Genomic DNA, 15,356 nt, shown 5'->3' with positions numbered 1-15,356 from the left:
TCTCCCATTCTTCTCTTCGCTTTTTTTTTTCCCCTTGAATCTTTGATCTGTTGGTAGTCGTTTTTTATCCGTACAAGCAAACCTTTTCAATGTCGAAAAGATCGATTTGAATTCAATCACGCACTCTGTCGCTCTCTCTGATTTTCGGCTTCGAAGCGCCGAATTCCTTTGGACAATCCACATGATCTGAATTTCCAGGAATAGCAAGACCTCCCAATCCCACCGTCTAGGTAAGTCTCTGTGTGTTTGGCTCGCTCGTCGTGTTAGGTTTTCTATTGACGAATGAAGTCTCCACTGGGAAAATTGCGAAAATTCGCACTGCACGACAAAAATGATGCCAATGATAAAAGGGACTTTTCCCCTTCCGCTCAGATAGATGAGCTCGCTCGGGCTGCGCAGGTACTTTGTGTTTTGGATCATTGTTCGTTTTTCAAGTTTGAGCTTCTCTACTGCGAGATTTTTTTTTAGTTTAAAAGATTATAGTTATTTTTATTGTTTGATTTTATAACGTGAACTTGATTATCCTGAAAACTGAGCATCAATGTGAGTTAAGTTTAATTATCAAGTCGAGAATTATCAAATTGAAGTTAATAATTTATGAAATTTAATTTGATTAATTTTGAGGTATTATTTGGAAAAAAAATGATCAGTATGGTCTCCCGCTAATATTTGTGTGCTCTCATATTATTCCGGTGAATTCGTGTTTCTGTTAGTTTGTGGTATCTTATTCGATTTGTTGTCTGGAAATCTATTTGCGTCTAAAAAGAGTGGGAGCATATTTGTTCTGGTGAATTATCTGTACTAAATGCCTGTAAAGAGCAAGGTTTTAATGATCTTATATTGTCTTTGGGTTCCTTATTTCTAATAGGATATGCAAGAAATGAGAGATTGCTATGACAGTTTACTTTCTGCCGCTGCTGCTATAGCAAACAGTGCATACGGTAAACTTTCATGCCAGTTGTGATATTATTGTGTATTTTGTTTGCTCTTGGGGCACTTCATTACTCTCGAATGTTAACTTTTACAATACCATTCAGCATTTGTTACTCGCTGATTGCTGTGAGGGGGTATTTTGTTTGTTTGTTTTTTATTCATTTATTAGAACTTGCATTAGTTTTCGGTTTGTTCTCAGTGCTTTGTAAAATTGTCGTAAAACTGCTTAACTATTGCTTAAGTATATAGTGAGGAATTGTCGTATGGCCATATCCAGGAACTACTAAAATCTATGTTTCCTGATGGATGAAGAGGTTGAAATTAAGAATCAGGTCTCAAGATAGAAGAGAACTTAGTGAAAGAGGGGTAAGAGATTTGAGAATTGAGAGATAGGGAGACAATTTAAGAGATATAGGGCTGTTACTAATAAAATGTTTTGCAATAGTCTTAATGTGGGGTTAATAAAGGAAATCAGAAAAGAAAACCCTAAGCTAAAACCTAAAAGTAAGAAAACTCAAATTCAAATGAAGAAATCACTAATGAAAGCAATGTATAATTTCCAATCTTAAGTGTAACAAAAATATCCCTAAAATCTCTCAGTATGGTCCCATGTCATCTATTTTCGCTTAAATGTGCTTCTTCTTTCAGTAACATGGTGATATTTATTATATAATTCGCCGAAGGAAGAATTGGGGAAGCTCAACTTTCTAGAAATTATAAATATATCAGAAGACCTAGAAGCAATCCATTATTTGCATTCCCGAGTTGCTCAAAAAATGAATGATTAAATTATTTTCTGTTAAACAAGAACATGATTTATTCAAAAATATTTTGTTTGATATGCATGCATAGATTTCAATCACTCACATCTTTATCTCTGTTGGACGTAACTTAATAAACTTAACGTCTCATTTTGTTTAACATTTATTTCATTTAACTCTTGTAAATTTCAGAATTCTCAGAGTCACTGCGAGAAATGGGTTCTTGCCTATTGGAGAAAACTGCACCACATGAAGATGAAGAAAGTTGTAAGTGGATGAATTTTTCTCTCAAGTTGCTACTTAATCTTGCCAGTTTTGAAGCATAAATTTTTTTTTAAAATTATTGAAGCAGATTTTTAATTTTTTTTAAACAGATACTACTGTTGTTGGAATGCTTTATAATTTGCCTTGAAGTTTGTATTTCATATTTCTTTGTCGTTGAGCATATTCACGAGAACATATTCCATTACTTGTTTATTTTCTTCTCCTGCATTATTTCATCTATAAGAAGGAAAAATCTCGATTTATTTATTGAAATTTTAATCGTAGCTTCCATTCTAGTGGCTTCCTTGTCCCGAAACAAGTTACAGACTAGGGTGTGTATTATAATGACCATTAAATCTCTTCTTTGTTAAGTAGATAGATTTGCTGTCAAGTGCAGAGCCTTTACTCCTTTATATATGCTGACAAATTCCCTTAGCCATGGGTGAGTTTTTGTTGCAGGTCCGTCAGAATTTTTTATGGCTGGTTGTTATGTTATATCATGTTGCTGAACCAATAATTCACATCATACATTTTTTCTTCTCAAGATATTTCAGCTGTCTATGCCTTCTGTTTGTTTGGTAACCGGAAAAAATTGTTGGAAATTGGTCTAGTAATATTGTCTTGTTGATCAGGATGCCCAAAGTTGATTATATCTATGGGTGACATTCTGTGGAGTGTTATATATATATATATAGGAAAGTTTTCAGGATGTAATATTATCTTTGTACTTGAATAGAGATTTATTAGTCTTTACCTGCACCCCAAAGAAATTTAGAGAAGCTGTACCTCTTCCTGGCCTAGTACTTGAGGAATGTATGCGTGTGTGTCTGTTGAATTAACTGTTGACTTTATTGTTTATTCTTCAAAATGGGACCTGGCAGAGGATGGTTGCTACATTGGCCACATTTTCACTGTTATGGTATCATCTGAAATTACTCGTAACTTTGCTTATCTGGTATACATTTATTTGCAGATAAACTGTTGTCAATGTTGGGAAAAACGCAGTTTGAACTTCAGAAACTTGTTGATAGCTATGTGAGTGGTGCTTATTTTGGGTTATATCGTCTCATGTCTTTTGATATGGTTTTGGTCTTTGCAATTCAAGCTGGTATTTACTTACTGCCCTGTATTTCAGAGGTCTCATATATTCATGACAATTACAAACCCGTCGGAATCTATTCTCAATGAACTTCGGACAGTTGAGGTTAGTGCCAAGGGATTCATAAACTATTGAGTAATATTTGTCGAGTTTTCATTGAATATTGCATGATTGCAGTGTGAATATTGCTTAGTAACTTCTTTGTTGTTTACTGGTGCAGGATATGAAACGCCAATGTGATGAAAAGAGGTCCACCCTTCCCAAGTTTAATTTGATTTCATTTTGTTAGATAATGTTCTGCTTCTGAACTTGATACATGGTTTTTCAGAACTGTATATGAACACATGATGGCTCAGCCAAAAGAAAAAGGACGATCAAAGAGTGGAAAAGGTGAAAGTTTTACTCGACAACAATTACAAACAGCTCATGATGAATACGATGAAGAGGCAACACTTTGTGTATTCCGGTTGAAATCTCTGAAGCAAGGGCAGTCTCGGTGTCTCCTTACACAGGCTGCTCGTCACCATTATGCACAGGTTTTTTTTATATTATATCCTTTGATTCTTCTCACATAATAGAAATGACTAATTTTTTATTTTTTTTTTGTCTTGGATGCAGTTGAATTTTTTTCGAAAAGGTCTAAAATCACTTGAGGCAGTTGATCCTCACGTTAGGCTGGTCACTCAAGAGCAGCATATTGACTATCCACTTTCTGGACTTGAAGATGATGTTGGGGAGGATGGTGGGACTGATTTTGCGAATAGCTATAATACTAATGAGGATGGGGAACTGAGTTTTGACTTTAGAGCAAATAAGCGAGGTCTTGATGTTGTTTCCTCCTTGAAGAATTCAATGGAGGTGAGGATTTAATGTTGTTGAATGTTTGACACTGTACAGTGGTTGAGTGTTCATGTTCTGTGGCAGAGTTCTCCATGACATCATCTCATGTCCTTGTCTTTGTTTGCTTTTTGTGTTGCACTTGAAAAGTACCATAGGTTGGCTGGTGTTCTTTATGATTAAGTAAAATATTTATCTGCCAGCAAACTGGATTTGTGTAACTGGATCTTCCAACCTTTGCTCTTCAAATAGCCACAGTGACTGGTTTGATGTTTTAGTTGTAGGAAATCCTACCCAAATGGGCATGTAAATGACTTAATCATTAGCTTGCAGTAATTGTTGTGTATTTGGTGCATTTAGTGTGATTGGGAATTCTTTCGTATGTTTCTACACTCTGATCATACCTCATTTTATATTCCAGGTTGACGTAGTCGACTCTTCATTTCCCCAAGATTCATTAGCAGAATATGCAGAGGTATTAAATGCTTGCATCATTTTAACGTAGTGCATTTGAGTGTAAAAGATTGTAATATCCTTACTATATTCATCCCTTTTCTCTGTGCGATGATAACACTAGTCATGCCATCAATTTTACCTGTAGTCCTCAACCCTTTGTATACGTTTTGTTGTGTTATTATTCTGAAATAGTGACAGTTTTAATAATGTTAAGTGTTCATATGGTTCTTAATTAAATAGTTCAGAGACTCTATACTTGACCAATCTAAACAATATCGTTTACAATCTAAATCTGACTGTTTCTGCCTGTAGGTAAATATTGACAAAAGCCAAGGGGATCACATGGCTATAGGTAGAGAACGTAGAGTTGGCAGCCATTCAGCCCCCATATTCCAAGAAAGGAAATCTGAGCTCCTCGAAAAAATGAGACAAATTCCATCATCAACAAGGAAATCTAATTCTTATGTTCTTCCCACACCCCTTGATGCAAAGGGTGTTATACCTTCAAGAAAAAGTAATGCAATCCCCCAAGCAAAGCCGGCAAACACAAGTGGTCGAGCCTATAACTTGTGGCATTCTTCTCCTTTGGAACAGAGGAAACATGAGAAAGATTTTAATGATGGTCATTTGTCAGAGCTCACTGCCTTGAAAAAAAACTTGGCACAGAAAGAGAGCAACACTAACATTGCCAGCCAGCTACCCCTGCCTTCAAAAGAGGGAACTTCTATTCCACAGCTTGATACTTGTAATTTGTCTGATACAAAGAAAATCAAAAGAGAGGCTTTCTCTGGCCCATTAGCTAGTAAGCCATCCTTTACGCGAGTATTCTCCGAACTTCCTCAACTAGTTTCTGGTGTGGCTTCTCGTGTGCCTGTATCTCAATCTTCTTCATCTCCAAAAATATCCCCAAGTGCGTCACCTCCTCCTGCTTCACCCAGAATAAATGAACTTCATGAGCTTCCTAGACCACCAGGTAATTTTGGCAGCAAGGCAGCTAGATCTCAAGGATTTGTTGGCCACTCTGCTCCGTTGGCCTCTCGAAATTCAGAAGTTTCTGTGTCCAATAAAAGTCTTTCAGCGACATCAAACGCTGCATCCCCTCTTCCAACTCCCCCATTGACAGCTTCCCGAAGTTTTTCTGTACGTTCAAGCAATCAGAGAGCTATGGCGATACATGTTTCTAAGCAGTTGGAGCCTCCTCAAGTTGCAGACAAGGCAGAAGAATTTGATTCTCCTCCATTGACACCTATTTCTCGTTCTCTTACGAGCATCAAGCCAGTATCAACTGTAACTGAGTTGGTCTCTCAATCTGGTCAAAGTAGAGGTAATTTAAATGGCGTATAGATATGAGGAAGTTTTGGATTGCTCTTACTCATCACTCTTGCGTGCACATTACCATGTTAAAAGTTATGAAGTTCCCTATTTGAATTGAGGTACTGATACAGTAACTATTGGCATTGTGGGATACTCTTTTTTTCCCCGTGGAATGTGGCTTTGTGTGAATGTATCAGAAATGCACATATTTCATTAAAACTATCCACAGGGTGGACTTTTTTTTCCCGTGAAGAACTATGAATTATGAAATGAAAATAAAATAAAATAAAAAAAGAAAATGGGAGGAGAGGTACAGGATATAAAAGAGCACAAAGGCACAAAATAAACCAAAAAAAGAAGTATTTGTATAGCTTTTATATATTTATTGTCTATTGTACTTGGTTTTTGTTGTTTGTATGGAGGGAAATAGCTTGTTACCAATTGTACTTCACTTACTGCAGGGGGAGCTGACGGGTGAGGGTTGCGAGGCTATAATTGTTTGTTTTCCTTCTCAGGAATGTTCAGAGTCTCAACATTTATTGGTTGGATACAGGTTTGTGAATATAAAGTTAATGGATTGTTTAGTTCCTCATCTCAATTATCGTTTACCATTTGTGATGAGAACTAAGCTCCTTGCAATTGTGCATTGAAAATTGACGTGTATGTCTTCCAATGAGAAATTTTGTTCTTTAAATTTTCTTTTCCCCATGAAAGATTGTGTGGGGAAAATTCTGTGTGAAAGCCGGATGATGGTTTTGGAAATGATCCTTCTCAGATCTAAACCTTGATAATTGTAAAATAACTTGGAGAGTCTGTACATTGGCGTGCATATGAAAGTGTTAATTCCATGATTTTCAACCCAGTCTTGACTTGTTTTAAATTTTGTAATGCTGTGCGCTTTCTTTTTGGGTTTAACACGGAAGTGGTGTTGCTGGTTTTCTGATAGTGTGAAACTGAGTATGACTATGCATTGCAGAGGGTGATAAAAAGCGTGTGATGTTCAAATTTTAGTGTCCAGTGGGGCGAATGTGCGAGTTCCTTTGGTAGACTCCTGAAGTAAAGAGCAAATAGTTAAAATTCGATGAGGGTTCCAAATTATTCCTTTTAAGTGAAAATGGCCGCTGTGAGTTAAGAAAGTTTTGAAGAGGATCATGCTGATTTTGTGTAACTCTACGTAGTCTGAGATTCTTTTGAGTTACTTGAATGAATGAAGCATTGTGAAGTTAGCTCCTTATTTTACTTTTCCCTTCTTGGTTGCATAAACTCTTTGAACTTGAGAACTGTGGTAATAGGGAAGTTCAGTGGTGAAGAAACAGAGAGGCTAAAGTTGAATGAAAGATAGCATCTTTTTTACCCTAGTCAACCTTTCTCAAGGAGTTAGAAAGGTTGACTAGGGTAAAAAAGATGTTGGAAGCTGATGCAACTCCTTTTGTAACCAGGGAGGGACATGCTTGCTTCATAGCCTATGATAACTACCTTCAATATTGTCTCCCCTGCATTTTTCGTGAACTTGGTATTCTCGACTCTCGAAGACTGTTTTTGGATTTTGGTATGCTTTGGTGTGACTAACCTATCTGAGCAATCAATCAATCCTTGTCCATGAAAATCCAATCTAACAGGAATCACTAAGGCTGACCCACACACGCACGCACCCCTTCGTTTTAGTGCGCATCGAAGAGATTATTCCTTCCTGTTACAGGAGCATGGGCCTGGCAATTTTGATATGAGACTTGGGCCGAGGCCCATTAAAAAGAGCAAACAGGGGCTACGAGGTAGCTACAAGACAAGCCCCACCTGTCCTCTACTCGTGTTATGGGCTTAGGCCTTATTATCTTTCGGGCCCATGGCATGTGTCATTCTGATTTTGCCTCCTCGGAACCTATAGATGTGGCTGCAAATAAGAGACACGTGTCAATTGAAAGTGGATTACTTTACACGTGTTATCTGGTGATAATGTTTTTGCTCAATACATATATGGATCCTATACACCCCATGAAAACAACCCAGAAGTCAATAGAAGCCACGAGTGCAGTGCAATACTTTGTGAGTGAAAAATTAATTCTATTAATCATAAGAGTAATAGAAAATAAAATGCCTGTCCATTTAACGAATAAATAAAAATAGGCAGCCACTTGGGTTGAAAGGTCGATGACAGACATCATAAAGATGTGACTTCCAGCAACTTGGTTCGTTGGGACTTTGAAATATACAATTTCTTTATTACAAGTCCTTAATGAACACGTACCAAATTAAAAAGTAATAATAAAAAAAAAAGTCCTTAAGGAAACATGGCAAAGTAAGGAAAAGGAACTAATAGGAAAAACATTACAATAATATTTGGCTAAAATCGTAATACGGGGAATTGAAAATGCAATTCTCAAAAAACTAACTCCCAATTTTATTTATCTGGAAGATAAATTTTAGGAATAAGCTTTGAATTTTTTAGATTTCCAGTTTCCACCAGCTTATTAAGCTCTCTTCGCAAATTAATTTAAAATACTTCAATTAATTATAATTATTGCAGTTATTAGTACAAATAATGTTCGCATAGTATTACGAAAAGCTACTTCAAGGACAGGAGAAGTGGGGATCAATTCAATAGTACTCCTTGTATAAAAAAATATTTAATGGCCCTCTTTCCAAGAGATAAAAGAACAGATTTGTGTAGAATATAGTAAAAAACAATGGATGTTATTTGTTATTTTATGTTAATTTTTCTAGAGAAAAGTAAGCGGTGAGAAAGTAAAAGTTTAAAAAGAAAAAGAAAAACTGCTGGGATTATTTTAAAATTGCAGCCAAGAAAATTCAGGTATCCAAATGGTGGGCGATGATGAAGGTATTTTGGGGTTATAAACACCACAATGGAAGCTAAACACATATACAACCTCAAACCCACCGCCACCACCACCTCATCATCCTTTTCTTTCAGAGAACAAGAACAAAAAAACAAACTATCAAATCCCCTTTTCGCTTTTCCTTTTTGATTTTTTTTTGTCTGCGCTTGTCATTTGATTTATTTGCTGTTTGGATTGATTGGGTGATCTGGGTTTATATTGAAGTTACATGGGAGATTGTTGGAAATGAATCATCTGCCGGGTTCCTTGATCAATATAATTGGTTCGTATAATAATCGGAAACTTTTCTTGTGATTTTATTATTGGGTTTGGTTTGTGTTCGTGATAATTTTGGAGGTCAAGCTCCTTGTTTGAGTTACGAGTTTGGTTGATGTTTGGGTTTTTCGCGATGATTATCTGAGTTGGTATACCTGCTATGCTCTAGAGAAGATCTCGAAATTGGGATGGTAAACGTTGCTTATAACTGATGAATGGGTGCCGTGCAAGCAAGCCTGTTGAGGCTTCTCTGCGTTTGCAGTGTTTGATCGTTTCGCGGAACGTTTTATACACTTCCGTTCCATTTTAGGTTCTGGGTTTACTCTTGACATAATTGAACGGATATAGCATGATGGTTGATTATGGATTGTAATGGTTTTTAGGTACTTTACTTTTGCTTGTTCTTAATTTGGAAACGGGCTCCCGAAAAGATGAATTTGTTCCTTGAGATTTAATGAAGGATGTGATGGGAAAGTCTTACATTGTCGTATCCTGGTCACTTGGTGGTGGATTTGTGTTGATGATATTTTCCAAAGTGAAGTCTAGCTTCTTTTATTTGATATATGCATAAATTTATCAGTTGCTCATCATTATTTATGCTGATCGATAATGTAAATGTTTATGGTTGTTTGCTAAAAGCTTGGAAGTTAAGGAAGCACAGATGAATCAAATTAGAGGCTTTATTAATTTTGTAATTGTCTGTTGAAGTTAAAAGATATTTTCTGATACTCAGGTTTATTCTTTTAGGCTGAACGCTGATATTATTTTATTTGGCTTCCCCTTTTATATTTATCAGGCAAAAGTCTTGATTCTTTCTGGGAACCATGATTTCTATGTGCTTTATCACTTGCTGGCATGGAGGGCAGCAGATCTGTGCTACCAGTTATTGTTATCTGCACCCGACATTTATACCTATGCAGTCTAATCAGAATGTTGGAGCTGACATTTGGATGCCTTTCGTAGATACATAGTACTAGTTTATTTGTAGATTAAGAAACTTCCTTGTGCAGAAATCACTTGCTTTCTACTTGTGGAGTTAATAGTAGAATTGTTGTTATTAGATTTAGGATAACAGCAGCTAGATTATTAGGAAGCTTGAATTTCACATGCCTATTTGGTGAAAGATCGTATCTATTGGTAGATAAATTGAGCTGAAGTTATTGCATTAGTAAAAAAAAAAGAAAGGAGAGGATAAAACACTGGCTAGGTAAGGGGTTGGTACTGGATAATTCATTCAGCTCCTTATATCAGTTGCAATAAAGATTCATAATGGGTTTGCCGCAAGTACGCTTGGATAATAATGCCGAGGAAGCTGTAGCTGCTCCCTTGTGCTCCTTTTCGCAAAGTTCACTGCAATTTGCCATTGTAAGCACCTGTGATCGGGATGGAATTGATGGAGGAGATATGAGCACAGCTGGGGATATGTGCTCTTCCATTGGAGATTTTCAAAGGAAGACATCCTTGGAGCATGGAAGGTTTTCAGAAGATTCATTTAGATTTGGAGGGGCAATGGAAGTAAGCTCCAACATTCATGGGTTGAAAATTGGGTCCTTGGATAAATGTAGTTCCTTTACCCCTATAAGCAGACGAAATATCCAGAGTCCTGCTTCAAGGATAGTGGGTTTTGAGTCGAGTGGAACCAGTTCTCATGGTAGTGAACTTGTAAAAGTTTCTAGTGATTCTGTTAATTCCTCTTCTATGGTTGGCATAACAGCTAATGAAACTGAATCCAGTGGATCACTAGTCAGGAAGCGGTTATCGTCACCTTTGAATAGTATGCTTTCTCTAGAGAAGTTCAATGGCGATCCTCTGGACATAAGCTGCGGCAATTTTGGGCCGAGTTTCCGTAGTGCTAATAATGCCAATGTTTCTGTGTTGGAACAAGACTTTCAGATCGAAAATGTTGGCAGCAAGTTCCAATACTCTGCATCTTCTTGGTCCTTATCTAGTTGCTTGGAACAGAGTGATATTCTTTACGACAACAGCAGAAATGCGTCTACTTTCTTTACGGATGGGCCATTGCTAGAAAACAGAGACCCGAAGCCTCCTGATAGTTGTCTAAATTCTAGTGGACTTCAAAAATTCAGCGATTCAAGTAATGAAAGATCCAGAAGTGGTGCAATATCCATTTCCTCTAGAAAGACAATCTCACCACCTCTTTCATTGTCGCCTCTTGGTCCAAAGTTCCCTGAGAGGATAAAAACTGCAATTGAATTTAGAAATGTCAAACGCCAGGTAGAGGATTGCCACTCAAACTCGAAGCGCATTATACAGTCATTTGACGGACCTGAATTGGGCATTATATTTCCTCCCAAAGAAGAGTTCAGTGTTACCAGCCGATCATCTGAAGAGATTGATCTCTTGCAGAAAGAGTTTCTTCCATCTTCCCTGGAAAGCAGTGTTGGCATCACTTGGCCTTTTCTCCAAGAATCTGCACCATCCCCATGCAGGAGGTTCATTAGAAGCTTGAGTGGACTACCTGTTAGGAGGTCCTTGGTTGGTTCATTTGAGGAGTCACTGTTATCTGGACGATTTTTTTCAGGGAAACATAGCCGGGTAATGATGTTATTTTACCTTAGTAATTTGGTGTTTGGTTCTTATTTTGGTGTTGGAAATTTATTTTCCCATACATCTGATGTTAGTATACGGTGTGTGTGTCTTATACATGCAGAGAATTGATGGTTTTCTTGCTGTTCTAAGCATCACTGGAGGGACTTTCTCACCACAGTCTCAGAAGCTTCCATTTTCAGTAGCTAGTGTGGATGGTGACTGTTGTTTACTGTATTATGCATCCATAGACCTCTCAGGAAATTCATCTTCGAACAAATGGAGAGGCCAAAAGTTGAAAAGAGGTTCAAGCAACGATGATTCACAACTTTTCAAGAGCCGTTTTCGCATTCCTATCAAAGGGCGGATACAATTGGTACTTTCTTCTATCTAAATGCTTATTGGTAGTTCTGAGTGTTAATAACGAAATACATGGGCTTCAGATCAAGTGGGCCATGTAATTTGATTTCTTTTACCTCTTTTGTGGTCACTGTAATTTAGATGAAATACGTGCCATGAATGTAATTTGAGCTTTCACATACTTTAAAGCCGAAGTAATGCAGAGGTTGGATGATAGTTTTTCTTCCTGTGATTTGTACTTGTGCTTTAATGCGTGTAACAAAATATGTATGCATTAATACTCTCCTTTAGCACTTGTACATGATAGTAGGTAACGTGTATTCACTTAAGTACCTACTATCATGTAACATGTATTCACTGTTTTCTCAGTGATTCTTGTTAGCTATTCCTAAGAAACTGTACTTGCATGTTCTACTTTTGGCTTAGATTTCAGTTGCTGTCTCGGAGAAAATATGATGTAAAAAAGCCCATTTCTTAGAGTTCAATTGTCTTGCTTCTTTAGGTTCTCAGTAACCCGGAAAAGACACCCCTTCACACTTTTCTCTGCAACTATGATCTGAGCGACATGCCGGCTGGTACCAAAGTAAGATCAAAATATTTTACATATTTCAGTCAGTGCATCTGGCTTACCAATTTGTTAATCTTTGACTTCCATATGGTATAACATTTTAACTTGGTATGTGAGGAAATATATGATATAGAAGAATTGTCATATGTTTTTCTTTTCTGGATGAATATATTGAATCATAGTTTGTTTAAATATTGTTCAGGCGATGATTTATGTTACCTATCAATCATAAATTTGCTTGAGCTCCTAGTTTTATTTTGTATCTAACAGTAATTTCCTTTATTCTGTTTCTTTGCTGTTGAAATCAAAATAGACATTTATGCGCCAAAAGGTCACCCTGGCTTCTCCTGTCCAAAGTACTCCAGAGTTGAAACAAGAGTTCTCACATAAGGGTCATCCTGTAAATACAGGGAAATCTACTGACCAGAATTGCGAAGTTAAAGGAACTGAAGTCATTGATTTAGTGGATTCACTAGATAAAATAGATTCTTCCGACAGATTCCCAAATATGGGGAGGGTAGATGTCCCTTCAAGAATTCTGGAAAGTGAATGTAATGAGTGTAAATGCCAGAAAACTGATGGGAAAGTATGCACCAGCAACAAATCAAGCCTTGAAGCTGGAAAGAAATCTGGTCATAACTGCTCAAAGGTCAATAAAAATACGACTGGTGCTGGTGCTCTGCGTTATGCCCTTCATCTCCGTTTTCTGTGCCCCCCTCGTAAGAAGTGTTCTAGGTCAATTCAAAGATGTAAATCCGATCCCCTATCCACACCGGAAAAACAAGATGTAGAAATGGGGACAGACCGTCGGTTCTACTTATACAATGACTTGAGGGTTGTTTTCCCTCAACGCCATTCGGATGCTGATGAGGGCAAGGTATGTGATTATTTCCAGAGTTCATGCGATTTATAACTTCAGTATGCCTACAAAGTCCTGTGCTCTTGCATGTCTGTGTATTTCTGTGTTCGCATGTAAACACATTTTATTTTAAATCTAGCAATATTTATGCATTTCTACAACATGCCTTCCTCTAGAGGATTAGTCCATGTTTAACCTTGAATGGAGGACCTATGAACATGCATTAATTGGTAGGGATGTACTGTAGTTTTGCTACTATTGCTTGCTGAATCAAGAAAACCTGCGTTGGGCTTAATGAGCACGCGACAAATAATGTTAAAAGACTGATCTCTGCGAAATGTGGTAGAAGAGAGTAGGATTGATCCCACCTGCAATTTTTTTCTTCTGAAGACTTCAAAGCTACGTCCGGAAATCCATTCCATTTTATGCTTTGCTTCTGATTTACATGTAGAACATAAGCTAGTATAGGGACTCTTTTCCTGGGTGGTCTTATGAACTACATCTAACTGACATGGATTTGGATTGATTGGCAGTTGAACGTGGAGTACCATTTCCCTGAGGATCCGAGGTATTTCGACATCAGCAACTGAGATCGTTACCTTGGCGCTGACCATGTACATACATATATACATGCTTCATCACATTGTTTCGTCTTAGTCATCTCATCTCGAAATGACACTAACCCTTTCAGAATTGTACTCGCTTTATCAAATAACTTGTTTGATGGGTTACGTATTGTTTCTATTGAAAGATGAGGATGCATTTTCAATTTGCCATTTCAAATGGCCGGTTCTGTATTCTACTTTTGTTATCGTTTCTTCTATTGAGGGAAAAGTAACGAAGGTCCTAGACTCCTAGTAGAGTAACGCTGGGCTGTAAAGCAAGCTGGTTCTTTCGGGCCCATCTCCTTTGAAATTATTGTTGGACCTTTTAACTAGTAGGCCTTGCTGTCTTTTTTAGCCCATTGGGTAGACAGATGAGGCCCAATATAAGCATTGAATTGAATCAACACCACGGAGGTGCTGGGGCCGAGTGTAGGATGTGTGTCGGCCCAAACTTATAGGCCCAAATTTGTAGGAGCTCAATGAATTAGCGGGAATGGGACTTAAAGCGAAAGAAAGAGTGACTGAGAGAGAGACAGAGGTAATGGTTGCTAGTTCTCATTTCTCAAAGTTCCAATGAAAAAAAGCAGCCAAAACCTAGAATCAACCCATAAAGGGAAAACTTTGAAAAGCTAGAAAAAGGAGAAAGCAAAGCCAAAACCCATATTGGGTTATCGTTGTGGGATTATGGGGTTTTGAGTCCTTGACTAATTAACCTTATAGGACTATGCATGCCATACATAGGCCAAATGTCCAATCTAATCTCACTCAAAGGTCCAGTTGAGGTGTCCCCCTTCAGTCTTCACAGCAAAGGCAAATATTAACATAGAAATGGAATCTTTTTATCTGTCTCTGGCATGGACAGCTCCCCTCCTTCCCCTCCCCCCTAATATTCGCAAAAATGCATGGACACGTATTAGTGGTTGAAGCTCGACTAAGCCAATCATCAATGGAGTTTGGAGATAGAATTCTTTTATTTTATATTTAAGGTGGCTGCCGGCACTGACATAACAAACACTCACGGCTTACCACTTCCTGTACGTCCTTCCCAGATCACGTCCTTCCTTTTATTTTATTCCCTGACAATCCCTCCGCATTGTTTACTTTCCAATTATGCCCTTTCTCTGCCTCACAATACAAATACACTTGTACTTTACATTATTTCAGCCATTTTTGCTGATGATTGCTTCTTTTAATCAGCACGAGGTATCTTTAATAATTACTTGAAAGTTAATTCCTTTGCGTAGTTATAACTTAGAACAAAAATGCAACTTTTATGCTTAAAAGGAGAGGAAAAGAGAAAAAAAAGAAAAAAAAAAGAAAAAGGAAGGAAATTATAAGTAGGTGAAGTCTTCGTTATCCCATCACCAAATTAATGAAGTCCATGTATGTTTATTTGCATTGAAAATTACTGATCACATCATATGTCCTATCTTTTATGTTCCTTTTAATTCATTCACCACATGTGACAAATTAAATTCATTTAGCCTTTTCACACTTTGAGTGATCGATGAAGCATGCATGTCGGTCTTTTCACACTCTTTGAGTAATTTTATGCGTCACGAATGGTGACATAAAAAACATGCACAAAAGTCCAAAAGAAGGGCATTGTAGGCAATTCACACACAACCAATCATATCCCTGCA

General features: G+C 37.4%; 2 protein-coding genes across 4 annotated transcripts; both read left to right on the top strand.

Moving 5' to 3' along the window:
- The first annotated feature begins 23 nt into the window (after nt 1-23).
- LOC119997555 (uncharacterized protein At2g33490-like) lies at nt 24-6,898 on the top strand. Of its 2 annotated transcripts, XR_005468034.1 has the most exons (12): nt 24-399; nt 869-941; nt 1,887-1,961; nt 2,932-2,993; nt 3,094-3,162; nt 3,278-3,306; nt 3,386-3,593; nt 3,676-3,915; nt 4,316-4,369; nt 4,663-5,674; nt 6,126-6,217; nt 6,641-6,898. XR_005468034.1 is itself a non-coding variant. In XM_038844664.1 (11 exons), exons 1-11 carry the CDS (start codon nt 283-285, stop codon nt 6,140-6,142), a joined length of 1,956 nt encoding a protein of 651 aa, XP_038700592.1. In that variant the 5' UTR covers nt 24-282; the 3' UTR covers nt 6,143-6,526. The 2 variants fall into 2 exon arrangements, 1 of the variants encoding a protein (XP_038700592.1); XM_038844664.1 differs by lacking the exon at nt 6,641-6,898 and having other exon boundaries at nt 6,126-6,526.
- Nucleotides 6,899-8,453: 1,555 nt separating this feature from the next.
- Nucleotides 8,454-13,961, top strand: LOC119997088. Of its 2 annotated transcripts, XM_038843884.1 has the most exons (6): nt 8,456-8,781; nt 9,571-11,330; nt 11,446-11,697; nt 12,184-12,264; nt 12,563-13,126; nt 13,642-13,961. In XM_038843884.1, exons 2-6 carry the CDS (start codon nt 10,044-10,046, stop codon nt 13,696-13,698), a joined length of 2,241 nt encoding a protein of 746 aa, XP_038699812.1. In that variant the 5' UTR covers nt 8,456-8,781; nt 9,571-10,043; the 3' UTR covers nt 13,699-13,961. The 2 variants fall into 2 exon arrangements, with proteins under 2 accessions (XP_038699813.1, XP_038699812.1); XM_038843885.1 differs by lacking the exon at nt 12,184-12,264 and having other exon boundaries at nt 8,454-8,781.
- Nucleotides 13,962-15,356: the final 1,395 nt, after the last annotated feature.

The sequence above is a fragment of the Tripterygium wilfordii genome, chromosome 4, assembly GCF_013401445.1.
Source record: "Tripterygium wilfordii isolate XIE 37 chromosome 4, ASM1340144v1, whole genome shotgun sequence".
Lineage (NCBI taxonomy): Eukaryota > Viridiplantae > Streptophyta > Magnoliopsida > Celastrales > Celastraceae > Tripterygium > Tripterygium wilfordii.
The sequence above is the reverse complement of the archived record's forward strand: the minus strand, read 5'-3'. Positions and strand labels throughout refer to the sequence as shown.

Bases quoted from the DNA above. Each gene is read 5' to 3' on its own strand.
- LOC119997088 (XM_038843884.1), top strand. From the start codon at position 10,044: ATGGGTTTGCCGCAAGTACGCTTGGATAATAATGCCGAGGAAGCTGTA. The intron at 11,331-11,445 runs GTAATGATGTTA...TTATACATGCAG, and splicing joins TTTCAGGGAAACATAGCCGG to AGAATTGATGGTTTTCTTGC. The intron at 12,265-12,562 runs GTAAGATCAAAA...AAATCAAAATAG, and splicing joins ACATGCCGGCTGGTACCAAA to ACATTTATGCGCCAAAAGGT.
- LOC119997555 (XM_038844664.1), top strand. From the start codon at position 283: ATGAAGTCTCCACTGGGAAAATTGCGAAAATTCGCACTGCACGACAAA. The intron at 1,962-2,931 runs GTAAGTGGATGA...ATTTATTTGCAG, and splicing joins ACATGAAGATGAAGAAAGTT to ATAAACTGTTGTCAATGTTG. The intron at 3,163-3,277 runs GTTAGTGCCAAG...TTACTGGTGCAG, and splicing joins ATGAACTTCGGACAGTTGAG to GATATGAAACGCCAATGTGA.